The 26062-nt window shown below is 39.9% G+C and overlaps 1 protein-coding gene across 1 annotated transcript in view; it reads right to left on the reverse strand.

Moving 5' to 3' along the window:
• The window catches only part of LAMA1 (laminin subunit alpha 1), a 146972-nt gene that overhangs the window by 27384 nt on the left and 93526 nt on the right, over positions 1 to 26062 (reverse strand). Inside the window, exons 31-48 of the mRNA XM_054020536.1 lie at positions 24813 to 24899; positions 24348 to 24541; positions 23638 to 23780; positions 18254 to 18352; positions 17039 to 17150; positions 16705 to 16867; positions 12735 to 12945; positions 12375 to 12491; positions 12127 to 12290; positions 10841 to 10979; positions 9284 to 9377; positions 8625 to 8741; positions 7458 to 7640; positions 6975 to 7129; positions 4917 to 5060; positions 3331 to 3464; positions 2858 to 3008; positions 2169 to 2293 (exon numbers count right to left, since the gene is read on the reverse strand). Coding sequence (XP_053876511.1) covers positions 2169 to 2293; positions 2858 to 3008; positions 3331 to 3464; positions 4917 to 5060; positions 6975 to 7129; positions 7458 to 7640; positions 8625 to 8741; positions 9284 to 9377; positions 10841 to 10979; positions 12127 to 12290; positions 12375 to 12491; positions 12735 to 12945; positions 16705 to 16867; positions 17039 to 17150; positions 18254 to 18352; positions 23638 to 23780; positions 24348 to 24541; positions 24813 to 24899 — 2532 coding nt within the window. The remainder of the gene's footprint in view (positions 1 to 2168; positions 2294 to 2857; positions 3009 to 3330; positions 3465 to 4916; positions 5061 to 6974; positions 7130 to 7457; positions 7641 to 8624; positions 8742 to 9283; positions 9378 to 10840; positions 10980 to 12126; positions 12291 to 12374; positions 12492 to 12734; positions 12946 to 16704; positions 16868 to 17038; positions 17151 to 18253; positions 18353 to 23637; positions 23781 to 24347; positions 24542 to 24812; positions 24900 to 26062) is intronic.

Consider the following 26062-nt stretch of genomic DNA (forward strand, 5'->3'; position numbering starts at 1 on the left):
ACATATTCCAGTCCATCCTTTTGGGGATATACAAAAGAAAGTCTGATTTCGGGGAAGTCTTTTGGTGCCTGCAACAGCTTCAGTACTTTCTCCTGAGTCCAGGGACTTGGAGTTTGGACTCTTGAGCATTCAGGGTTTTCCCCTGCTGGATTCCCTGCCAAGTAAAAGGCCCAAAACTATTCCTTAATTCGTTGTTCTCCAGCATGGGGTTTGTATACCCCATCGCATACCCTTCCCCGGGTCTTGTCTTCTGCACCCAGGTCCCCACCCTCTTGTGAAAAAAATATCTGTGTTTTGGTCGGCCTTCCCAGCTTGGTGAAGTACCTAAAAACTACACGGCTGTAAGGAAAGCTACCACTGCATAATTCCGGGGTTGGCATTCTTCATGTTGTTCAACCAGCAAAGACAGGATGGTCTGTTACTAACAAAAAGGAGTATCCCAGCAAACAGTATTTTAGGGCATCTACCGCCCATTTCTCAGCTCAGGCTTCCTTTTCTATGACTGAATAGGCTACCTCCCATGGGAATAGTTCTCTACTTATATAGAAGACCAGTGGTTCCTCTCCCTCAACATCCTAGGAAAGGACTGCTCCAAGTCCGACATCAGAAGCATCTGTTTGTAGTGTTTTTGGAAAAGTCTGGATAGAAAAAGCACTGGTTCCTGACACAAATGATTTTCTTAGGACTGGTATCCCTCACGAGGGCTGTGAAGGGTGCTGCAATTGTGACAAAGTCAGGTATGAGTTATCTATAATAGCCTGCTGGGTCCAAAAAGCATTGTCTCTGTTTTTTGTTTTGAGATGAGGCAGGCTCCTAAGGCCTGTACTTTGCCAATTAGTGTTCATAACTTGCCCTTCCCCACAGTGTAATCGAAGTATGTAACTTCCCGGTTTGCCGTCTTACATGTGGCCAGGTTCACAGTGAGTCTAGAACTCTCAAGGGCCTGAAGGTGGCATGTCGTATTTCCTCTTCCACTGTGTCCCACATCTTTCATGGGAGTGGTCACGGGTTCTCATGGACCTGTTGTCCTGGTTCAATGGCTATGTGATGATACACAAGGTGAGTCCGTTCAACGTGGCAAGATTAAAAATATGGCATGGAAGGAGTCAATTAGCTTCAGCATTTGGGCCTCCTGCTTTGGTTGAAGCTCTTCCCCCATCGGTATGGCTTGGGATTCTGGGGTCACTGGTGCTTGAGGGCCTACTTCAGGTGGATAGGGTGTTATGAGGAGTACCTCTTGGTCTTTACAGGCCTTCAGAACATTGGTGTGGTATACTTGAGTTTCCTTTTTCTTCCCTGGATGCCAGATTTCTTAGCTAACTGATCCTCCTTGTCTCACCACCTCGAATGTCCTCTTAGATCACTTTCTACCTAAGTCCTCTTCTTCCCCACAAGATAAGTTAAAGAATCAAATTAAAGTTTCTGCCCTTTGCAATCAGTCACCAGTCTCTCCTTTGCAGGCTTTGTCAGGTCGGTGTTGCCGGGTCTCTGGCTGTAGAGTTCCTGGGCTGTACTTCCCCAGAGCTCAGAGAAGAGGTCTGCTCCCTTCCACTGCCTGCCTCCCATAAGCTGCTCTGCTTCCCTTTTTAATCTCCACCTCCAGCTTGTGCAGGCTTTGCAGAAATAGCAGGGCAGAGCCACCTGGGCCAGAGCTACTCCTTAACCCTTTGTTCTCCAGTGTGGGGTTTGTACACCCCATCACAAGTCCACAACCCCTTTCCAGAATAACTGTGAGAGTGGTAATAAATATAATAGCCACAAATTTGGAGTGGACTTTTAAAATAATGCTTTAGACCTCTTTCTTTCACTGGGGAGGAATAAATATGCCTTGTTTGAAATGATTAGACAAACCAAATAGTCCAAAAATATAGATGTACACTGGTAGTTATTAGTTTCAATGGACAAACACACACAACCAATGTGAAAATATATGTGGCAAGTTGTGGAGCCATGTGATCAATTGTAAAACCATATCATGAACTGAAAAACCATGTGGTAACTAAAATTTGGCATGCACCTTAAAATTCCACTAATAATCAATGCAGTACTGCAATTTACATGAGTGCACCACACTTTTTAACTAACATACAAACATATATAAAAGGTTATGACTATATACAGACAATCCCACTCTATGCTTTTCAGGAAAACAGTGGTCAAATCACTACCTTCCAAAGCATCCGTTGCATGCGCCCTCTCTTTCAATGTAGTTCCAAAGACCAATAGATTTTCCATTCAAGGATGCCTCTCCCATGCATCCTTTAAAATGAGTCACCTTAACAGCAGACGATTTCTATTAGAGAGGAAACATATTAAACGAATACACTTAATGTTAAATACTTTGGAACTGCTCCAGCAAACTTCTCCATTCAGTTCTAATTCATGTTAAGGGAAAATCATAACAGAAGAACAACAAAAATGTTTTAGCATTATTATTAATAATCAGACTTCACATCGCTGTGGAAGAGTTTTGCAATAAGTAAAAAAGAAAATTAGAAGTCCTGACCCATTTATACTCAATTACATGGATAACAATGACAAATTATAACTAGTCATGGAGGATAGGACATAAGGAGAAACAGAGGAGAAAGGAAACTATTTAGTATGAATTAACACCTCCTACGCACTCACACTCAGCACTTCAGAATTACCATTTTAAACACAGTTTCCTGGGGATTTTTATAATGAGATGATAGCTCTGGATACCATTTTGCACCCTTGCCTTTTGCACAGCACACCTGACATTTCTTGGTCAATTATCTCTGTAGAGTATCTAATTGGTGCGATTATTTCTAATTGAAAAAGTATTTCTAACAGGATAAAAACCATTTACAGTATAGCATTTTCAGATTTTCACCTTGATTTGCCCTCCAAGTCCTCCAACAAACATTAGTGTTGATTTGTTTACATCCAGTACAGTAGCTGTCCCAGGAGCAGTTGCAGTTTTACTTAAGGACTTCTGATTAGAGCTCGTTTCCTCTATGTTCAATGTACCAGTTTTCCCAAACCTGACAATCACAAATACAAATGGATTAAACGCTTTCAGAAGTTACTGTGCATGGTCCCTACTTACTGCTGAACTACTTCTTGCACTGGGTAACTAAGTAGCCAGTACACTTCTACGCTGCACTAAACCACGCCTCCACATTAGGTAAAAATTCATTTGAATTTACTAGCAGAAATTGAACTTTCATTTTAATCCATTTTATAGAATAAAATATTTCTGTTACTCACATTAATGGTGTCCTGGGCTATCAATAGGACTCCTAGGTGCTACGGCAATATAAATAAATAAATAATGAATGAATGAATGATCAAAACCTCTGTTACCTGGTTATATGTATTCTGTGCCATTTGTTGTTATCAATTTGAAAATTTGGATATTCCAGTCTTGTTGCTCCTGATCCCACATCCCAAAGGAAGGCCACCTTACCACGTCGCATCTCTACTGCCAGGAAGTCACTCTGGAAAATGGTGATTCTTGCTTCAGCGCATTACATAGAGTATGTCATTTTGTTTTGTTTAATAAATTTCTTTCCAGCTGGATGAAAATCTCATAACTGTTTCTAAAACTCTTCCTATATATCCTGCCTTCATGGATCTTTACAATGAGCCAATCATGCCTAAGGCTGTGAGTTTGTCACGGATTCCATGACTTTCTGTGACCTCCGTGACTTTGCTGCGGCCAGTGTGCCTGGCTCAGGGGCAGCTCAGGCAGCCCCTGTGCCAGTCGCACTGGCTGCTGCTGGGGCAGTCTCAGGCCACTGCGCCGCACTCCCAGCGGCAGAGTTTGGTGTGGGAGGGAACAGGGGGTTGGGGCATGGGACGGGTGAGGTGAGCTCTGAGTGGCGCCTACCTGGGGGGCTCCCTAGAAGCAGCCACATCCCCTCACTCAACTCCTAGGTGGAGGCATGGCCACGTAGCCCTGGCTCCCAGCCAATGGGAGCTGCGAAGCCAGCGCTGTGGGCGGAGGCAGCGCGCAGAGCTGCCTGGCCACACCTCTGCCTAGGAGCTGAGTGAGGGGGATATGGCTGCTTCCAGGGAGCCACCTATCCCCCACCCCTGCACCTGGGCTTCCCACCCCTCCAGGGGTATATAGTAAAAGTCATGGACAGGTCATAGGCCGTGAATTTTTGTTTACTGCCCGTGACCTGTCTGTAAATTTTTATAAAAATACCCGTAACTAAAATGTAGCCTTAATTATGCCCAATGAAGGAAACACCTGCAGTAGAGCCAGCAAACTCATCCCAGTGGTATGTGTCTATTTTCCCTCTACCTTCTCCCCTCTCTTACACCTGGAATGACCTCAAAAGGTCAATGTAGAAATAACAGGAACATGAAGCACTGCCAGGGATTGTATGGAGCTATGCAAACCATGCATCTACTGGGATGGTGGGGAACTGACACTGTGCTGTCATGGGAGCCGTGCCTGATCCCAGCTCAAGTGCCTGACAAATGGTGAGTCCACCTTGTGGAAGGAGGATTCCATGCAAGATAATGTACACAAGATCACCTTTATCTTGTATAAGTATTATCCCATACATTGAGCAAGGGCCTCGACATATGACCAACAGAGCCAAATCTTGCTTTCTCTGTAAGAGCAGGGGACGACCCTGGCACCAAAACCAGTGAACTGTGTGCATGTGTGGTGCAGAGTGAGGGCAAAAGGCAGGATTGCTGGATCTTCTGTTATTATCCTCTTTCCTGCAGGGTAGAGTGGGTGGCATGTAAGGATCTGTGGGGATTACATCAGCCCTACCATGGTCTGGGACAGGGGATCATTTCCCTCCTTCTCCCATATACATCTGCCCAGTCCCTAGCCTGGCTACTTGGTACAAATAAGAATGTAAGTCAAATATATTATATATTCAGAGATAGGCAATATTTTTAGTGAATCTCCACAACACTGAACTTACATTGCCACTGCTACCCAAGTAGAAGAGGAGGTTGTCAGGTTCAGTTGTTTTCACATTTAATGTTAAGGTGTTGTAGTTAGTGGAAGAAATTTGGGGTGAGTAGGCACGAATACAATCTCTGTCCGCTGAGATTGCAACTTTAATCTGGAAAAAAAAAATGGTATACTCTATGTACACAGCACATATGTCTGGAATACAGATTTAGCCTTTGGCTAGCTAAATTCAAGCCATGTGTTGAGACAACTTCATATGATTCTAAATATTTGTCAGTAGGATTAGCTACAAACCCACACAACTATTGACTGGCTGGATATGAGTTGAAAAAGAGTAGTGGTTTAGACTATATAGGATAGGGAAGAAAGAGGTGCCTCAGAACCTACTGGTCTAATCATGGGATTTAGAGCCAGAAATTCATCATCCAATAATAAATCTTGAGCTTGAGGGCACATATGAGGAAAAACACTCTATTAATAACAAAGAAGACTGGAAGTCTTGAGAAAATGTGAAAGGTCTCAGGGTAACAAAAATAAACAAAAGACAACAAACCTTGGGGTTTACAATGAGACAAAAACAAAGTCGCTAAAAATCAAATAGTCAAAGCATCTGCAAGAAATAGCAATGACAGAATTTTAAATTACTAGCAAAAAAATTAAGTAATTCTTTAGAAAATCTGTTTAGGAGCCATTTAAAAGTTTAATTTAATAAAGATGCACTTACATGGCAGATTTCTGACTCAGATTCTCATTGTTACAAATATTGGGCTCATTGCTACAAACACTTGGGCACTCTGCTAACTCTAGTAGTTCTGTTGACTCACATATCTGAGAGTTTGCATGATCCCTAGCCCATCTCTATTTCTAATAAAAGCAAAATCAATCAGACTGAGGTGCAAGACATCAGGATAGCTCATCTTCAATGCCCAATTCAATATTATCTCTAGAAATTAGTTGCAATGATAAAAACCCTTATCTTCACCAAATTCTCAGAAAAATAAAGATTACAAGGGAATAATATGAGTCTTTAAAACTGAAAGAAAGGATTTTACTCATAAGAGTTACACCTTTTTCCCTTAGAAACCTCGGTAGTCTATGATACATCAGAAAATACTACTTCCATTGTTCTATACCAGGCTCATTAACTTTCCATGATCAGTAGATTGTGAAAAAGAAGCATTCATGTGTATGCTGGGTTTTATTGAAAGCACCAAAAGCCTGGATATTTTTTGTCTTTTAAATCTAAAATTTCCCTCTGCCTTAAAATATGCCCAGGCTTACATCAAATGTATGGGGAAATGTTACTGGTTTCAAAAACTCTCTTTGTGTTCTAATTATAACAAGATATAGTTCATAATGTGGTTTAATTGCTTTTGTGACTTTGAAGTGGATCAAAGTTTCAAAATGATCAATGTATTAATTTGAAATGTGGCTATTTTGTATGGGCAGCAGCTTCTAACAAAAAACAAAAAAAGTAAGGGTTTAAGTATGTGGATTTGGTTAGATATGTTTGACAATCTTATTGACAGAATTGATGCTTGCGTTATGATTCATTCAAGGAATCTCATCATAATCCTTTATATCACCAATAAAATCCATTCCAGCCTCTCACACCAACTCCCTTCCAAAAGCCTGGAGATGCACCCCCCTCCTGCTACAAAAACAATGCCAGCTCTATCCCCTCATTTGTCCGTTGCTCACACAAACAACTCTTTTCTTTCTGGCACATGGCATTGAATTATTTTTAAAGGAGATACTCCCTTAAAAGTAAGAGGCAACGGGGAAAAAAAGAACAGGGAAATAAAACCACAAAATCTCAGCGCTCTGACAAACCACAGAGGCAAAGAGATCATAGCTCAAAGTCCGAACTCACACCAAATGCCTCAGTATTGCAGTATATGAGATATTGATAACACCAATCACTTCTGTTACACCAAAGAACAACAGGATGGGTGGGTTAAAGAAGGAGTATAAGGCTTTTTGCCTTTAAAATATTTTTTTGTTGAGGAGGCACAAGGGAAACCAATGAACTTGAAGCTAGAAATTGCAGGAAAGATGTACTTACAGATGCTGCCTGTTTGCGGGCTTGACTGATGAGCTCTTTAATTTCAGACAGATTTCTGCTCAGGTTCTCTTCCAACATTTTCAAAGGTTTCAGCCTGTCAAATAAAAGATTGGCTTGTGCTTCCACTTCTTTAACTTGTCTTTCAGCTGAGGCTGCTGCCAAAATAAGAATGAGACGTTCAGACAGGTTGAGAGGGAAATTCATTATTCATTCCTGAACTGCATTGGCCAAAATGGTATATTTGGGGTCATTTATTTCAGTAGCTTTAAACATCAGAGAGAAAAAATATACACATATAAAAAGCTTATGTGATTTCTATGTATTCTGTTTAAAAAGGAAATTTACAGCTAGTGCATTTTTATTTAGTCAGGCAGAAACTTTGTCCATCACACTAGCCTTACTTTAATACTAATTAAGTTTAAATATTAGAATCATTTCTACATGCAATGACATTTCTACTGTGCAATGAAGCAGCTAACTTACCAGCTTTTGAGGAGTCCATTATAAGTTCATTGGTTTTCCTCAATGTGTCATTAACCTTGGACAATTCAGAAGAAGTGTTCAGCAGCTTCTGATTGAAATCCACAATGTGGCTTAAACCAGCAACAGCACTTGTGTTAGCCGACACAGCCAGCTCTTTTGCTTCAAAAATTTTGTCACTGGTATCTGAAACATATTTACATTTAACGATTATTTATATATCCCAATTATCAGAAAAGTAATTTTTCTTAGAGGTTTAACAGAGTCATGTAAGTAGAGACGGCAGAGTCAGGTCCATAACAAATATTTCAGGCTTGACAAAAAGGAATCATTCTTGGCATTTTAGTCTGTATTGTTATAACAACATGTTAAAAGCTTTATAATGATTATAATTGATGGCAGAAGTTACATTTTTAAAGATTTATAAATTGGCTGAAAAAAGTTATTTTCTGGCTGAGCCCTTATATGTAAAATATCATCCCATAGAACAGGGGTTCCCAAACTTGGTTCATAGCTTGTTTAGGGTAAGCCCCTGGCGGGCTGCGAGATGCTTTGTTTACCTGAGCATCTGCAGGTACTGCCTATCACAGCTCCCAGCGGCTGTGGTTCGCCATTCCCGAACAATGGGAACTGCGGGAAGCAGTGGCCCGGCCTGCGCCTCTTCCCACAGCTCTCATTGACCTGCGGACGCTCAGGTAAACAAAGCGTCTCACAGCCCGCCAGGGGCTTACCCTAAACAAGCCGCAAACCAAACATTTAAACTGTTAAACATTTTAGACTGTTGTTATGGGAAAGCAAAACAATTAATCTCCAGTACAGTTTTTTCCATTTAAAGCTGATTAAGAATTTTAGGACCTGATTCTCTTTTTCACACAGTACAGTTTTGCAGCAATATAGTTCCATTGCCTTCAGAGTTACTCCTTATTTACACCTGTGTGAGAGGAGAAACAGGCTATAATCTTTACATCACAATGCAGTTTCACTGTTTTCCATGTTAATTAAATAAATGGAAAACATCTAATTCAAATTCCTGTTAAGGCAAGAGGCTAAATCAGCCTCCAGTCTGATTTATTGCTAGGCTGCTCTATCGGACTTCAGGAAGGATTATATTGTGTTTGTATCAGATGGCATTGCAATAAGGACATGTGTGTCAAGATACATTTCACTTACCATTAGACAATGCTCGCAGTGCCAGCAGTGAATCATTAAGCTGGTCAGTAATTTTATGAGCACTCTCCTGAATCTTTTCCACTTTTTTTTTCAATCCATTCAATCTAGACACAAGGCCTGTTGGAATAAATAACTGTGATTGTTCTATGCACATACAAATGTTAGGACCATACAGTCCAGACTAACCCTACATTTTAAAAATATTTAATAAATTCAATAATTGATCCAAGGGAGCTTTTTTGTTTTCTTAAACAGAACAAGTATTTCAGCAAATGCATAGAAGTGCAATGTGAGTACAGTATATGCTTCACACTGCATATTGATCACATCGTCAGTTACTATATCACAAGTCCATGAAGATTTACTCAGAGTTGTCCTTCTTGGTCAGGTCAATCAGTTTCGATGAGAGAAGAGATGAAGGGAAAAGGTTTACTTTAAATAATCACAAAGGAAAATTACTTTCTTCATTTGCCAGCAAAATAGGACAATAACTAAATTTATCTGGGTTACATTGTTTTACTCTTTTACTGTATATACCTGACTATATAAAATGTTTAACTTTAACTTACGTTCATTTAAAAAAAAATTAAAACTTTGTTAACAGTGCAGGAATAATGCTATCAAAGTACCATTAAGATTGTACATTCTATGAAACTGACCTTCATTTTTCCTCTTCAGATTTTTCGTTTCATTTAGAAATTTAGAACTAAGCTGTAAAGTTTCTTTCCCAAGAGAATCAAGAGATTGCTCTGGCTGAAAAAACAAACAACATTTGATATTTACTATATATGAAAAGAATAGGTTCAACTGAAAGAAATTCTAGTATCTATTGCTTTTTAAAATCTATTATTTGTCTAAGAGTGAATAGAAAATCCAATTTCACAAACTGTATGACTACATAACACAAAAATAATTAATCGGTGAATTATGGTGAATCTCAGCATGATGAACATTATTTACGTGTTTCCAGTAGTGCTCACAATGTGCTATGCTTTTTCTAAATCTAAATGAGGCACAACCCCAAAGAGCTTACAATTGAGAAGAAAAACAGGAAAAGAGATAAAGACGGTTGTATGGGAAAAGAGTACAATATAAAAGTAAAACAGTCAAGTTCATGTCTTGGTAATCCGATGTTTTAACAACAACCGGGAATCTGGCCCAAATTATTGAAGATGGCAAAACTAGAAGAAAAGAGAATAAACATCCAGTGGAGAAAATACATGTGGTCACGGAACTTTCTCCTGAGGTATTCAACTGTATGGAAGCAGTGGGGAAAAATCTATGATGGGTGTGAGCTGGGGTTAGGTGTAAGTGGAATAAACTTTGAGATGGCAGAGATGGGCAAAGGGGTCAGGGTTGGACAAGAGGGTGAACCAGAGGAAAGCAACAAATTAATCAGTGGAGGTAAAAAAAAAGGGCTGAGGGAAGGACTGACTGAAGTAGAGACATGATGGGTATTTGAGGTCTGCAAATCTAAGAAAGGCCAGGAGGTATGGGACTAGAGGATCATTTTGAATTAAATAATCTGGTGTTTGAAGAGAAAAAGAGAGACAGAGAATTCTGATATTAAAAGATTGGACCGGGAGCAGAGTTTAGTGAAGTTAGTGGGAGTGAGTGGGGAGCTGGTCCAGAAATGAAGGTCACACAAGGAGAAGAGGGGAGGAGATCGGCAACTCAGACTTCAGAGCCCTGAAGCTGAAGTAATCAAAAGATAAGAATAGGAAGCTGTGATAAGAGGAAGAGAGTCAGGTGTCAGGCAGGATGGAAGATGAGTTAAGAGTAATAACTGATGATGGATACATGGAGGGAAACAATAACCAGTGGACAGGGCCATTTTTGCCACCTCAAGCAAAAAAAAAAAAAAAAAAAAGCCGCCCGAACTGCCAAAGCGGAAAAAAAAAAAAAAAAAAGGCCCGAACTGTACTGCCCCAAGAATGGACGGAATGCCGCCCCAGGCACGTGCTTCCTCCGCTGGTGCCTGGAGCCGGCCCTGCCAGTGGAGCACTGCTCTAAAGTGGAAGAGGAGTGAGAAGAGTGCGGAGGAAGAGGTTGACGCAGGGTAGGGTGTGTGTGAGATGGTGAGAGAGTGGCTGCTGCAGAAGTGTCAGACAAGGAAACAGATTTCAATGATTGCAGGGAGGTAGCAGCATATAAACAGGTATTCAGAAAAGAATCAGAAGCAGAGGGTAACTTAAAATCCCAACATGGATACTTACTGAGTCCAAGGGGTTAGTTATAACTCTAGAAGCATCATCTGCCAGATTTTTTGTTCTTTCAATCAGACTTGTAATGCTGGAGTGGGCATGGACAGCATTTGTTGCATTCAGAGATACATTTCTTACATTTGAGAGACCACTGCAGTAGAAAAATATTATACATCCTTTATGCAAGTGTCTTAACCAGGCAGCATGTCTCCAGGTTTTGAGTTATCAGATGTACATGTTTTCAGAATACATACAGCATTTTGAAAGAATGAGCACATTACACAACGTGTTTCACTTGATTTTTTTCTGGCTGAAGTTCTGGCCTACTTCAGTTTTTTTTTTTTTTTTTAACTTTTTGTCTTTAGTGTGTTTTGCATTTTTAAAACCTTACGATCAAATGTAACATTTTCATTTAAAAAAGCACTCACACACTAAACAAAAACAAAACAGAAATAGGGGACTACAAATTCAATGTACAGCAACACAGCAGGCAGCATAGAACTGAAATATATTCTGGATCAAATTCTACCTGGTTACAGTTGTGCAGCCACACTGAAGTGAATAGAGTTGTACAAGTATAGCTACAAGCATAATTCTCTGCTTTCAGGCTTACAATACACTTGTGCTTTGTGACCTGGCTTCATTTTAAAAACTTATGTGCTAGTTTTAAAAGGTTGGACTGTGAGAACCGTAGAAGAAAATGACGATAGCTGGTATCTATTTTCATATCGATAATCAGAAAGTCTTTCCAGCGAATAACTCTTGGGGTTGATATTGGATGAGCTCTGAGAATATAAGGAAGTTTTTAAAAGTGTTTCTATATGTAACCTTGAAGGTGTAACCTGCCCATTTCTGAGGATTATGATGTTATGAGATGGAAGCCTAACAACAATTATAGCTTTTTGATGGAGTTCTTGAATACGTTGACAAAAAAGTATTTATATAATGGACATAACCATTTCATGATAAAAATAATGTTTCTTTCTTAAACATTTGAGTATTTTTTACCACTGACAGCTATATAAAGAAGCTAGGTCACATAGTATTCACTGAACATTTATTAACTTAAAAACTAATTACTTTACATGTGAATTGCAAGACTAAATCAACCTATTCTGCATCATTAATAAAAATACCAGTCACTTCATAAAAAGTAAAAGTAATTAAATTTATTGCAGTTTTAAATGAAAAAAAAAAGACCTGCTCCCTTAACGGACTAACCTATTATCCATTTAAATTAAATCTGGCAGTAATTTAGATGAAGCTTCTATTGAGATCATATATCTTGGTGCGCTCACCTATCTAGTGCTTCTGCAAGTTTTTGAAATTCAGCTGCATGATCCTCTGCTCTGTAGACTAGATCAAGTGCTCCCCTCGTGGACATCTGCATGACCAGGTCATCTACATGATGTCTTAGTTTGGCATTCCATAGGACCAGTCCATCTCGATGGATCTCTAGATTCTAAACATTGAAATTATTTCCTTTATCAATTAATCAAATGCAATTCACTATATTAAATGAATGTTAGACAGTTTAGTAACTTACTGAGGTAGAGTTCTTTACATCTGTGGCAAGGGCAGCAGCAACATCCATCAATACTTTCCCTTCTTTAATTAGCATGATGGAAAGATCCTTGTTTTCTTGTATGTTTAGCTTTTTATCCTGTAGCATAAATCAATTGTTTTATGGTACTCTGTAATGTCAGCTGGTGCAGATGAACTCATCTACTACTTAACCCTTCCCACTTTGAACACATTGCATGGTTTCTATTTGGTCTACTAGAATATTACAACTATTAATATTTGGAAAAGTCTATGGATTCATTTCAGTCTGAAAAGTGAGGTATTTAAAACATGTTATGCATCTGATATTTATTATGCAACAATGCGGAATCTCCAATCTTACATTTAACTCTGCCAGGTTGCTGTAGATAAGAAAAAGCAGACGGTTGGTTTCATTGGTGTTAGTGCAAGCCTCATTCACCAGGTCCTGGGCTTCTTGTAATCTGATGTTGTGGTTTGTTAAGAGATGGCTTGCACCTTTTTTAAGTTCTGCAAGTTCCTGCTGGGGTTTGAGATACTCTTTCTGAATCCGTAACAGCAACCTCTCTGCAGCACTGAAAAACAGAGAGCAAACAGTAAATAAAAATAGGAAGAGAAATTTAGGTATGTTTTCTTAAGGAAGGAAGAACAAAAAACAAGATTACATAAACTTTGCAGCTCTAACAATTGCAACCAACTTACACATAACCTTATACCAATTTTTTTCATCAACAATAAATACTTACAACAATAATATTTATTATACTTGTCTCACCACTGATAGAAGACTAGAAATTGCTGGTTTGCGTTTGCAAACAATACAACCTTGCGGTTTATCAGTTTCATCCTTGCCCAGTAGTTACAGGGAAATGGGTACTGTAAGCCACTTTTGAGGACCCTTTGGACTGCATTTGGCTGAAAAGCTCCATTTGGGTTACCTTTGATTTGAAAGCCTGCATAGATTTCATGCATCTGGAAAGGTTCCATGTCCTACCTCAGACATTTGTAGTTTAAACATTTTTAATCTAGGATCAACATGCCAAGGGTGTAGGAGGAGGCACTGGAACATACTGATAATCTGAGCAGCAATAAGTCAGCAGGACATAATGGGATATACCCCAGGCTTCTGAAGGAATTTAAAAATAAAGTGGCTGAACTGCTAAAAAAAAAAAAAAAAAAAAAAAAGCAATCTCTTATGAAAGTCAGCTATCCCACCAGAGGAAAGTAAGTATTGTACCTATCTTCAGAAAATGGTGCTAGGTGTGATTTTGGAACTGCAGCCCAAACTCAGGGAATTAGCCAACTGCTAACTGCTTGCAATTATTCCATGATCATCCATTACCAGGATTTTTGTATTTTACCCAGAAGCATTTGATACTGCCCACTATCAAAGGGAGGATACTGAACCTAAAGTGCCATTGGTGTGACCCTGAACGGCAATTCTTGTGTAAGATGGATACGCATTTATATTTTCATACTACTGATCCACAGTCCATACCCTCAAAAGCCATTGTTTCAAATTATAACAAAATACAGGAATTGGTAGAATGAAGCTACAGTGCAATATTTTACAAGGCAGTATTCCCCCAATACTTGAGTGTACTGTAATAAGGTTATACTGTAGTTCAGGAATTTTGTCTTATATAGCAAATTTAGAGAGGCTTAAGTTATATTGTTTAATGATATATCATCATAAACAACATTTACCAAGATCCATGGGTAACTATCTGCTTCCTGACAAATGCACTGTCAAACTGCTTTTTAAAATTAGCTTTGAATTTGTAGCTGTAGAATATGATAAATTCTGTAAAGCAAACTCTCATGCTGCTAGCATAAATCTCTTCTTCAGTGTGTGAAAGGACACTTACCAAAGATCTTTCAGAAATTTCTACTGAAAGCCTACAATTGAAAAAGTTAACTTACAAATGCCTTATATAAACATCCCAAACTGCTGTAAAAGTCAGAAAGATTTTGTAATGGGGTGTTCTCAGACACTTTCATAAGGCCAGGAAGCTATTCCCAGTCCTAATTCATTATAACTATAACCAGGTTTTATTTGTAGTCCATTTTCATGGCCATCTGGCTCTTACAGAAATTAATAGACAGGAGCAAGGCAAGCATGAGAGACAGGTGAGCAAAGTACAGTATGCTTGGCAACCACACTATTTGGGGATCACATATATAAATCCATGGTACACCCACATCTTGAATACTTTGTGCAGATGTGGTCGCCCCGTCGCCTAAAAATATATATTGGAATTGGAAAAGGTTCAGAAAATGGCAACAAAAATGATTAGGGGGAGGGATAGCTCACTGGTTTGAGCATTAGCCTGCTAAACCCAGGGTTGTGAGTTCAATCCTTCAGGGGGCCCCCTTAGGGATCTGGGGCAAAATCAGTACTTGGTCTTGCCTAGTGAAGGCAAGGGGCTGGACTCAATGACCTCAAGGTCCCTTCCAGTTCTAGGAAATAAAATAAATAAATAGAGATATTGTATTTTATTTATTAGGCATATGGAATGGCTTCAGTATGAGGAGAGATTAATGAGTCTGGGACTTTTCAGCTTGGAAAAGAGATGACTAAGGAGGGATATGACTGAAGTCTATAAAATCATGACTGGTGTGGAGAAAGTAAATAAAGAAGTGTTATTTACTCCTTCTCAACACAAGAACTAGAGGTCACCAAATGAAATGAATAGGCAGCAGATTTTAAACAAACAAAAGGAAGTATTTTTTCACGCAACGCACAGTCGGTGGAACTCTTTGCCAGAGGATGTTGTGAAGGCCAAGACTATAACAGGGTTCTAAAAAGAACTAGATAAGTTCATGGAGGATAGGCCCATCAATGATTATTGGGCAGGGATGGTGTCTCTAGCCTCTGTTAGCCAGAAGCTGGGAATGGGTGACAGAGGATGGATCACTTGATGTTTACCTGTTCTGTTCATTCCCTCTGGGGCACCTAGCATTGACCACTGTCAGAGGACAAGATACTGGGCTAGATGGACATTTGGTCTGACCCAGTATGGCCATTCTTATGGTCTTACGTTCACATTAACATATAAAAATATAACTATTTAATGGGAATATGACACAGAAGTAGGTCCAAGTGCACTAGGGAACTTCTAATGGGCAGTAGCAGAGTCCACACAGACAGTTCATGCACAGCACGCTAGTGCACTCTATATTTACACCCTAGCTTGCCGGGCACTAACTCTCCATTTAGATTAGCCCTGGCAAGCATAGACAAACACTCTTCCTAATCCAAAATATTTTAAAATAAAAGGGTGGGATATTCAAAAGCACTCAGAACTGGTCTACTTCTGTACCCATTAAAGTCAAGGGTCAAATTCTTATTGACATCAATGGGAACAGAGTTAAAGCAATAAAGGGCATTTTTGAAAACCACACCCAAATTCTGAAAAATTTGGTGGTTAGATTTCCCAACTCTGGCAACAAAGAATCTAAAACTGTCTTCAAAGGAGAAACAAATAAGGAGAAAGCAATGTGAAATCAAAGCTATGACTTAGAATAAAAGCTGAACGCTCAAAATAAATGCTGAGGTTTCACCTATAAAATATATGCTAAACGCACATCCATACCAGCAAAAGGCTATTTCCTTCCCCAGCTGGGCTTGCAACAGGAGGTTGACTGGAAGACAAGGAGAATAAATATCCCACCCTACACACACACACACACACCACACACACACACAAATTACTACAGCCCTCAGGCTACCGTAACTCCTGTTTCTGCTGTAATCCCACTACGGGGGGCAGTGAGCTGTGGAGCTGCACGATGGCATACAAACCACCTCTGTCCCTGTCCTGGACTGTGCTAAGAATCCTGCTGTGCTTGAATGTGGGAAGAACCCCTGTGGAACTGGGCATGATGGTGCTTAGGGATTATCCTTATATGTGTTTCAGAGATTTGATCATGCACACTCCAGTACAGCAGAGCAACACCAGTCATGCTGCACCTCAGGCCCTAGAGAACTATGGAAGAGGGAGCAGAACTTTGGTCAGAGGTAGTAAATCTATCTCAAAAGCAATTAGACACTTTCCCCTGTAACACAATTCCATAGTATGTGCATCAAGACCCTGGTCTGGAGCCCACTGAAATCAATGGGAGTCTTTGGATCAGGTCCCAGCTGTGCATTGAGACTCCATTTAAACTATGGCCAACTCCATGCATTTCAGTTTCCACTTCCCCTCATGACAGAACTTCATAAAATTTTGCCAATACTAAGGAGACACTGGACCATTTTTTCACTCAGACATCCCTACACGAATGATAGATTGTCCATGAATAGAGAAATATCAATAAGACAGTAGGTTTACTTTAGTACAGTGGTGACATTTTGGTCCTGCTGCATGAAATGTCTTCTGCGCATTGCTTCCAGCATGGTGGAGATATCTTCCTGCAGACTCTGAGATGTACTGTTTGACAACTGGAAATCCAGAGCCAGCGTCTCATTTAGAGATGCAGCCACTTCAGCAAGTACTAAATGGGAAGGAAACAATTCAGTCAAATCACTGAGACAAAATAAGACGAATCCCTTACACAAACAACATAAACACCCTCTCTTTGCAAACAGTTCTCACAGTTTTACAAAGTGAATACATTTTTATTTCAGTAATGTAAGTTGCCATAGCTTACAATCAGACACATTACCTTTGATGGTTGTATGCAGTGTGTCAATAAATACAGTCAAATGTCGACTCTCATTCATGGTTCTTTGAGTTGCATTGTTGAGCTGCCAACCTCTCTCCAATATTCTAGTCAACTAGCATAAAAATAAATAAATGAATGTTTATGATAAACATTAAAAAAAAAACAATTTTTAGATTGATCATTTCCCTCTGATGGCTTTTCCACTGAAGGAAAAACATTTCTAAGGTTAGCAATGAATTGCGTGAGAAAATGATTAGCAGTTCTTGAGGAGATAGACCAAATTGGTTTGGTGGCTTTCTAGTATCTGCCAAGCAGATACGATGAGACACCTTCATTAAGTATTCTGCCAGTCCCAAATTTAAATATCAGTGAAAAACTGTTATCGAAGTTGTTGTCACAATCAACATTATTACCCCCAAAGGGAATACTTTGAAAAACTGACATTTTTTCCCTTTGACATCAATGCTATCTTAAGAAAACTATTTTCCAGACACGGCATCTCTGGTAATTATAGCAATATGGTCACCACTGCAGCTGTTGAATTAAATTAGATATATAGGAGGGTATATGTGGTCAACAAATGACATCAGATATCTCCACTGAAGGATATTTCTATTCACATTTTTACTCTTTAGGAGACAAAATCTTACTCAAGTAAATCGCCTTACTTCACTGGGAATTTTGCTTGAGTAAAGACTTAATACAGACTTTAGTATTTTCCCATTTATTTCAAGTTTGTTCAATTTACACTCATTTTGTAAGAAAATACTACAGAAAAATTGAAGTGTAAGACTTCTTGGAAAGTGTCCAACAATGACAAAAGGTTAAATAAGCCTTCGGGTCAAAAACAATGAAAAGAAAATATTTCCATTTCTTACAACATGAACCACTGAAGGATCATGATACAAAAGGAGCACCTTACTGAAAAGTCTTCTAACAGAAAAACTATAACCTTTCCATACCATAGGATTTTAAACCATTTTGTAGAATTTAAGAGACTATTATATCTCTGCTTTAGAATTATATAGAATAGCACAAAAACCTATAGTATCCTTTATTAATTTTTATAGGTTTTTAGAGTAACTTCTATAAAACCCTATTACCTTCCTATAGAATCCTATTGCTTCAGCTCTGTTACATTCTATAAAACTTTTCCATAAGGGTTCCTCAAAAGATCACTCTGTTTGGCTACGAATGGAAGTGCAGGGTACTTGCCTCTTTGTGCAGTTGATCTGTGCCTCCTGATACATTCACAAGACCTTCTTTTGCCATCTCCAGTGAATAGATTGGCTCCTCTCTAGACAATAAAGACCCCTGAAAAGAGTAACAGATTGACATTTAAGGTCTGGGGTTTTTTTAGCCTGGCTTTCATGAGGCCACCACCATTTTTGTGTTCAGAAAATTGTGGATACAAATAACTATGTGCACAATTTAGGCTATCTTTACGTTTAAACACCTGAACCTGATGCAACATAAACTAAGCTGAGAAGTATTGCTGGTGTACAAAGGTAAACCATCCGAAGAAGTGGGCTGTAGTCCACGAAAGCTTATGCTCTAATAAATTTTTTAGTCTCTAAGGTGCCACAAGTACTCCTGTTCTTCTTTTTATAAATGTATACAAAATGACCTGAAGAGGCTTGTCTCTTTCACCAACAGAAGTTGATCCAATAAAAGTTGATCCACCCACCTTGTTCCTTCATATTTAGTACAAACAAGGGTGCCACAAAATATTGCTTCTCAAAAGGTATTAAGAGATGCAAGATATAAAAGGTATACACACTTGGGCAAATGTGGATTTCTAGACAGGTGTAAGAGTCAACACCTCACTATCTCTTTAAGTTAGCATATCCCCAGTATGGTCCAGTTCCTGGTTTCAGATATATAGTTCCCAAAACTGATGGGCGCAGTAAGCTTTGTAGCAAGGAACACTGCGAAGACGTGTCAGGGAACATAAGTGGCCCTTCCCTCAGAACAGGGAAAGACTAGGGAAAGACCAATACCTGCTATGATTCTTGCTAAGCAGACAGACAGACACTTACTGGGAAAGGACCAGAAGCAGTACCTCTGGGTTTCTCCAGGGCAAGGCCCTTGGAAATCCTGGCAGTAGCTTTTGAAGAATCATAGACTTAAGGTCAGAAGGGACCATTATGATCATCTAGTCTGACCTCCTGCAGAACGCAAGTCACAGAATCTCACCCACCCACTCCTGTATCAAACCTGTGTCTGAGCCATTGAAGTCCTCAAATCATGGTTTAAAGACTTCAAGATGCAGAGAATCTTCCAGCAAATGACCCATGCCCCACACTGCAGAGGAAGGCGAAAAACCCCCAGGGCCTCTGCCAATCTGCCCTGGAGGAAAATTCCTTCCTGACCCCGAATATGGCGATCAGCTAAACCCTGAGCATGTGGGCAAGACTCACCAGCCAGACACCCAAGAAAGAATTCTCTGTAGTAACTCAGATCCCACCCCATCTAACATCCTATCACAAGGCATTGGGCATATTTACCACTAATAGTCAAAGACCAATTAATTGCCAAAATTAGGCTATCCCATTATACCATCCCCACCATAAACTTATCAAGCTTAGTCTGGAAGCCAGATATGTCTTTTTCCCCCACTACTCCCATTGGAAGGCTGTTCCAGAACTTTACTCCTCTGATGGTTAGAAACCGTCGTCTAATTTAAAGTTTAAACTTCCTGATGGTCAGTTTATATCCATTTGTTCTTGTGTTCACATTGGTACTGAGCTTAAATAATTCCTCTCCCTCCCTGGTATTTATTCCTCTGATATATTTATAGAGGGCAATCATATCTCTCCTCAGCCTTCTTTTGGTTAGGCTAAACAAGCCAAACTCTTTGAGTCTCCTTTCATAAGACAGGTTTTCCATTCCTTGGATCATCCTAGTAGCCCTTCTCTGTACCTGTTCCAGTTTGAATTCATCCTTCTTAAACATGGGAGACCAGAACTGCACACAGTATTCCAGATGAGGTCTCACCAGTGCCTTGTATAACGGTACTAACACCTCCTTATCTCTACTGGAAATACCTCGCCTGATGCATCCCAAGACCGCATTAACTTTTTTCATGGCTATATCACATTGGCGGCTCATAGTCATCCTGTGATCAACCAATTCTCCGAGGTCCTTCTCCTCCTCTGTTAACTTCTAACTGATGCGTCCCCAGCTTATAACAATAATTCTTGTTGGTTTGATGCCTACTTCATTCTTGAGAGTCCCAAGACTGACACTTGTGGAAGAGGGAGGATGGAAGAGACCCCTCTCTTTGATTTTGGGGGACCATCAGGGGGCTTTGATGCAATGCAATGGAGAGGACACAAGATTGACAGACCCTGTGACCCAGTGAAAGAGACTGGATATTTTTTAAATTTGGTTTTCAGTTGGATTTACTTTTGCTTATCTCAGAAGGGGTGCAATTTTTAGGTGAGCCAGAAAGAGAAAGAAACAAGTATGTCTGACATCACTCAAAGGGAAGGTAAGCAGGTGTTAGCATTTTATTCTCTAAAGTTACCAGATAATTTCTTTAGACGCAATGGTTAGGAATTATTTTGGCACAACATGAACAGGACTATAGCCATAACCCTGACAACTACCCCGGAGTCCAAAATTCCATAGAGGTTTCTTACAACTTGAGCATCTCAGTTATCAGCAAAGTGACAGCTGGTTTAGATCATTTGACTTATATGCCAAAATATGTGCACTGAAGGGGAAATTGAAGCTGATATTTATTTTGTGATAGTTATTTTCACAAAAAATCAGTTTTCATTTTAGCATTAAAGTGCTAAACATATTATATGTTTTTAAAAGTATATGCCAAAAGAGATGATTTTCCTACAAGAATACGAAACAATTACAAAGTAAAAGCTAATTCTATTATTACACAAGTATTGAAATAGTGCAATATTTCTATATATTTAGTACATAAAACAATGGCAACATGATTAAAAAGAAAGGGTAAGATGATCTCTGACCAAGTATAAATCTGTAATTCAATCAAGGTGATCCTCCAATCATAAACATAAAAATATTAAATTACATCCTTAAGGGTTCAATCTGGATATCATTTATAAAAGAAAATATTATTTGTCTAACTCAATTTCATTTTAATTTGCAGCATGCATCAGCATAAGAAGCCTCACTTTATCAATCATCTGTCAGGATATGACAGAATACAAAGAAAAATGTGGTTTTATTTATACTTTAGAGTTTGTCTCGCTACAGTTATTGCTGAGTAGGTACTTTTCACTACACACTCTTATTTTGGTAGCTGTGAAGCATGGAAGATTCTGTTCCACCAATCTGCATGCCTTTTACACTAGCTTTGTGCAGAGACAGAGGCAGGGCTACATTAACCTAGTTTTCAATGACAAGTACCCCTATAATATTTTAACCGAATTCACAAAGCTGTGATGCACCAAGCACGTGAATACATGGAATATCACAGTTGGAAATACAATATATGTGAGTTAAGATGGAGCAGTTGAGTTTCTCCTTAATGAGGATTAGGCTGTCCATGCCTCAAAGTCTTTACTGTTAACACACATTTCAGAGATCCATGGAGAACATTCAGCCTCAAACATTTAGGCACAGGTTAAGTTTGCAGCAGAAAAAGTGCCACACCAAAGGCAAGGGAAAACACCAGAACTGTGCAGGGCAATGGCAGAAATTTACCAAAGAGCCAGTCCTGTAGTGCTTTTTTTCAGCTGCTAAGTTTCTTCCCACCCAGCCCAACCCCTCTGCTCTAGAAAAGCGTATCTGTTTCTGTTCAGTCTTGTGTAGCAAGAATTGTTGTTCCTAAATGTTCCCCAAAATTCTTTGCACCAGCTACCATCAGTGTTCCCTCTAATTTTTTACATCCATGTGCGGAATGAATTTTGTTATGTGCACCAATATGGAGATGATGTGTGGCGGGGATGGGGTCGAGGGGTTTGGAGTGTGGGAGGGGGCTCAGGGCTGGAGCAGAAGATTGGGGTGCAGGGAGGTGTGGGCTCTGGCTGGGGGTTCGGGCTCTGAGGTGGGGCTGGAGATGAGGCATTCAGGGTGCAGGAGGGGGCTCAGGGCTGGGGCAAAGAAGTGGGGTGCAGGGGGTGAGAGCTCCAGCTGGGGGTGAAGGCTCTGGGGTGGGGTCAGGGATGAGAGGTTTGGGGTGCAGGCTTCCCCGGGGCTGTGGCAGGGAGAGAGGACTCCCCCCAGCCTTCTCTCACCCCAGCAACTCAGGGCTGGGGGAGGGGCACCTTTCTCTGGCAGGGCTGGGCTGGGCCAGGGGAGGGGCACCTCTCTCTGCCTGCGCAGCCCTGGATAGCCTGCTGCACAGCCGCACAGCTTAGAAGGAACTTAGGTTACCATGACAGCTTGTTCGCAGCATCTTTGCAGCCAAACTTTGGGAACTACAGACCTCCACCATAAACAGGGTGATTGTTTTTAAGGAAGAATTTGATTGTAAGTTCTTTGGGGCAGAGATTGTCTTTTGTTCTGTGTTTGCACAGCGCCTAACACAATGGATTACTGGCCCACAACTAGAGCTCCGAGGCATAATGGTAATATCATTTCTAATAATAGGAATGACCCAGAAAAGAAACACAAGAAGGTTGCTGAGTAGGAAGAATGTAATGGAGATGGGACACGAAAGCCCATGTTTACATAGTGAACTCACGAAACAACAAGTCTTAAACTTACCTGCATGCCCAGTCATCTGCTTCCAATCCAATCTCCCACCAGCTTAATAAAGCAATTGTTCGATAGTATAGTCAGTTCAATGGTGGGGAGGAGTAAGGGGGGCTCAAACAACATGCAGTTCTGGGACTGAAATCTTTTGACATTCTGAAAAATCCTATCTTGTATTTCTTTTCTGGTATCAAGTATCAGAGGGGTAGCCGTGTTAGTCTGAATCTGTAAAAAGCAACAGAGGGTCCTGTGGCACCTTCTGTTAGCCTTAAAGGTGCCACAGGACCCTCTGTTGCTTTTTTCTGGTATAGGTCACAGAGGAAAGCACCTACTACTGTCAGGCAAGCATAAGCAAAGCAAGCAGCCAATGTGTCCCATATTACCCTCTACAGCAGCAGAACTCATTAGGGAAGAAACAACACACTGCCAAATCCCTCACTACCTTCAGCAATGGGACCAACTGAGAAACCAATTCATGACTTGATTTTCTACTTTCTTGTAGTGTGCAGGTCCCTCAAGGTTATCTCTGTTCTACTGAAAATAAATGACCTGCCTTCAGCTGGAGTAAATCGATATGGCTCCACAGACTTCAGCTGAGGATCTGGCTAAAAATATTATGGTGAAACATGTGCATGGTAATGTGGTACAATAATATTTATTAAATATTAGACACAAGAAAACTGGTACAATGTTATATAGACATCTGGGGAGGCTCAGGGAAAATAGTCTGACATTCTGAAAGCAAATTTATGGTCATATACTGATCTGATGTACACCAGTTTTATATCAGACACCATTCTAAAGCCATTAACTTTAAGAACATTACTCCTGACTTACCCCAAAGTAAGTGAGATCAGAACCAGCCCTAAGTTTTGTTTACAAGGTGCCAGTAAATATTTCCATTATTTATTTTTTACCTTCATGTATTTTGTTGTATTCTCCACATCTGCCAATATCCCATATGGTGCAAAGGTAACACCAGTGAAGTTTACCGAAAATATGGCTTTGTCCAGGTGATCCAAGTCATTTAACAAAACACCTGTGCAGTCATCATCACAAGCTGAAGAAACCATTTTAAAAAAAGGGGAGTAATGTTACTATAAAAAGGTATTCTTTGAAAAGGAAACATTACTTTAAATTTATATATAACATACATACGTTTTGTGTGTTAAGAAAGCCTACAAATAATATTGATAGTAGACAATATTGTACATTCTGTAGTATGTTTTAAAAACAGCATCTGATTCTGACCACACACACACACACACACCAGTTGAACACCAGTGTAAGTCTGAGGGTCAGATCCCCGCACTTACATTGGTGTAAATCCAGACTAATACCATTAAAGCTGATGCATTCATACTGCTTTGGAAAGAGAATCAGGCCCAACGAAACATATTCTATGCTGCTGTAATTCCATTGGCTCCTTGTACCCCTTCCACTCCACTGGCCAGTCATGTAAAAGTCAGGCAGAATCTGACTTACATTAGTAATTCAATGTAAAAGTAGGTTAATGTACAAGGCTGATCTTTTTTTTTTTTTTTTTTTTTACTACCAAGCACTTCACAACCACACAAATGCCACCTGACCACCGCAAACCCAGTGAGAGACAAGAAAAAACACCTACAAACACATTCGTTTTCCACAAGGATGTGTCTGGGTTCACATGCATCGCACAGTTGTCCTGTCACACCCTGCTTACAGATGCACTGTCCAGATATGTGATCACAATTATTGTGGATAGAGCCACTTGGATTGCATTGACATTGTTGACAGCTGCCGCCAGGCATTGCAGGATTACCATAATAGCCTAGAGAACACCTATGGGGGACAAGAGATACTGGAAATTATTTTTAAATCTATTAGCAAAAAACCCTCTCTTTTTCATTATCACTAACTGATCTAAGGTGTTGTATAGGTGATTGAGGAACATAATATTTGTAATTATTAGTCTATGTACAGTAATCTACAAATCACTCTAAGCCATTCCATTTATTATAAAAAAGCATCACATGCAAATTGAATACTCCATTAATGGTACAGACATGTGCAGGGTTTTTCAAAAACCTCCTGGAGCATAAATGTATCTCACCTTTCACAGTATTGCCCTTCATATCCAGTGAGACAAGCATCGCAGTGGAAATCATGACCATCTTTCAGAACACAAGTGGGACTAAAGCTAGAGGAAGAAAGAGTTGCTAAATAACAGATACAATCCAAATGCAAGACTATACAAGTTCAGACATCTGCAGTCTTACCAGGTGAACACATGACATTTAAAACACAAAATATTGTAAGCTGCAGTGTCATTCATTCGCTGTGATGTAGTGTAATAGGGTTTATGCTGTGAAATCTTTATATATCTTGAAAACGTTTATAAATTCATTGCTATTTGATAACTGTGTACTACATTAGAGTATCAGCCTATGTACTTCAATAAAAGGTTAAGCCCGGGCTGTGTATTCAATATAAAAGAAGCTCACTTAAACAGCCTGATATTGAACTAAGTTCTCCTTGATGGAGCTGCTTAAATCTTGCCTCTCGTCCCCCCAGAGGAATTTCATCCCTGCTTGAGGGAGGACGGTGTTTCTGCTGTCACCTTCCCTCAGCTGTTCTGCTGTGGAAAGACATGTTTAAGTTGTGATCAAGCCTTCATTGGAACCATGCTGATGGAAGATGTCAAAGGGAAGCTCTAAATCAGTACCTATCCTGTCTCCTTGAGCCAGACCATAACACTAGCGAGTGCTGCTCTCTTCTTACACAGAGATAATATGCTGCAGGCTCCCTAACAAGAAGGGATACTCTGTGCCACTGTGGGCCTTCTGCCAGGAGCTGTGCCAGCACACACTGATGTGCAGATCTTAAGTCATTTTGGACCATTACCCATGCCCATTTTACAGGTGGGGAAAGTGAGGTAGGAGGGTTGATTGTCATGGCCACAGCCTCACATCTCACTAGGACTCAGAGTTAGAACTCAGGAGTTCCTGGGTTGCAGGCTTGAGCTCAGTCATCCATACATATTGCCTTTCAAGCTTGAGGTTTCTGAAAAAGAGCTTGTGTGTATACACAGTAATTTCTCTTTCAAAATATGATGAATTGTCCCTCTGTAAAACAGATAATGGGGAAACCTCACACAAAAGGCATTCATTCACATTTCGAACGAATACCAGTGGAAGATGCACACATGGACAAAGGGGAAACGGCTCTTTGTGATAAAAAAAAAAATCCTTATTAAAGTAACGAATGGGACTAGGCTTATATTAGTGCATGGCAGAAACATGAACTCTCTAACAAACCCTTCTATTTGACAGAATTGGATCCAGCAAGCAACTTAACTTGACT

The sequence above is a fragment of the Malaclemys terrapin genome, chromosome 2, assembly GCF_027887155.1.
Source record: "Malaclemys terrapin pileata isolate rMalTer1 chromosome 2, rMalTer1.hap1, whole genome shotgun sequence".
Taxonomy (NCBI): domain Eukaryota; kingdom Metazoa; phylum Chordata; order Testudines; family Emydidae; genus Malaclemys; species Malaclemys terrapin.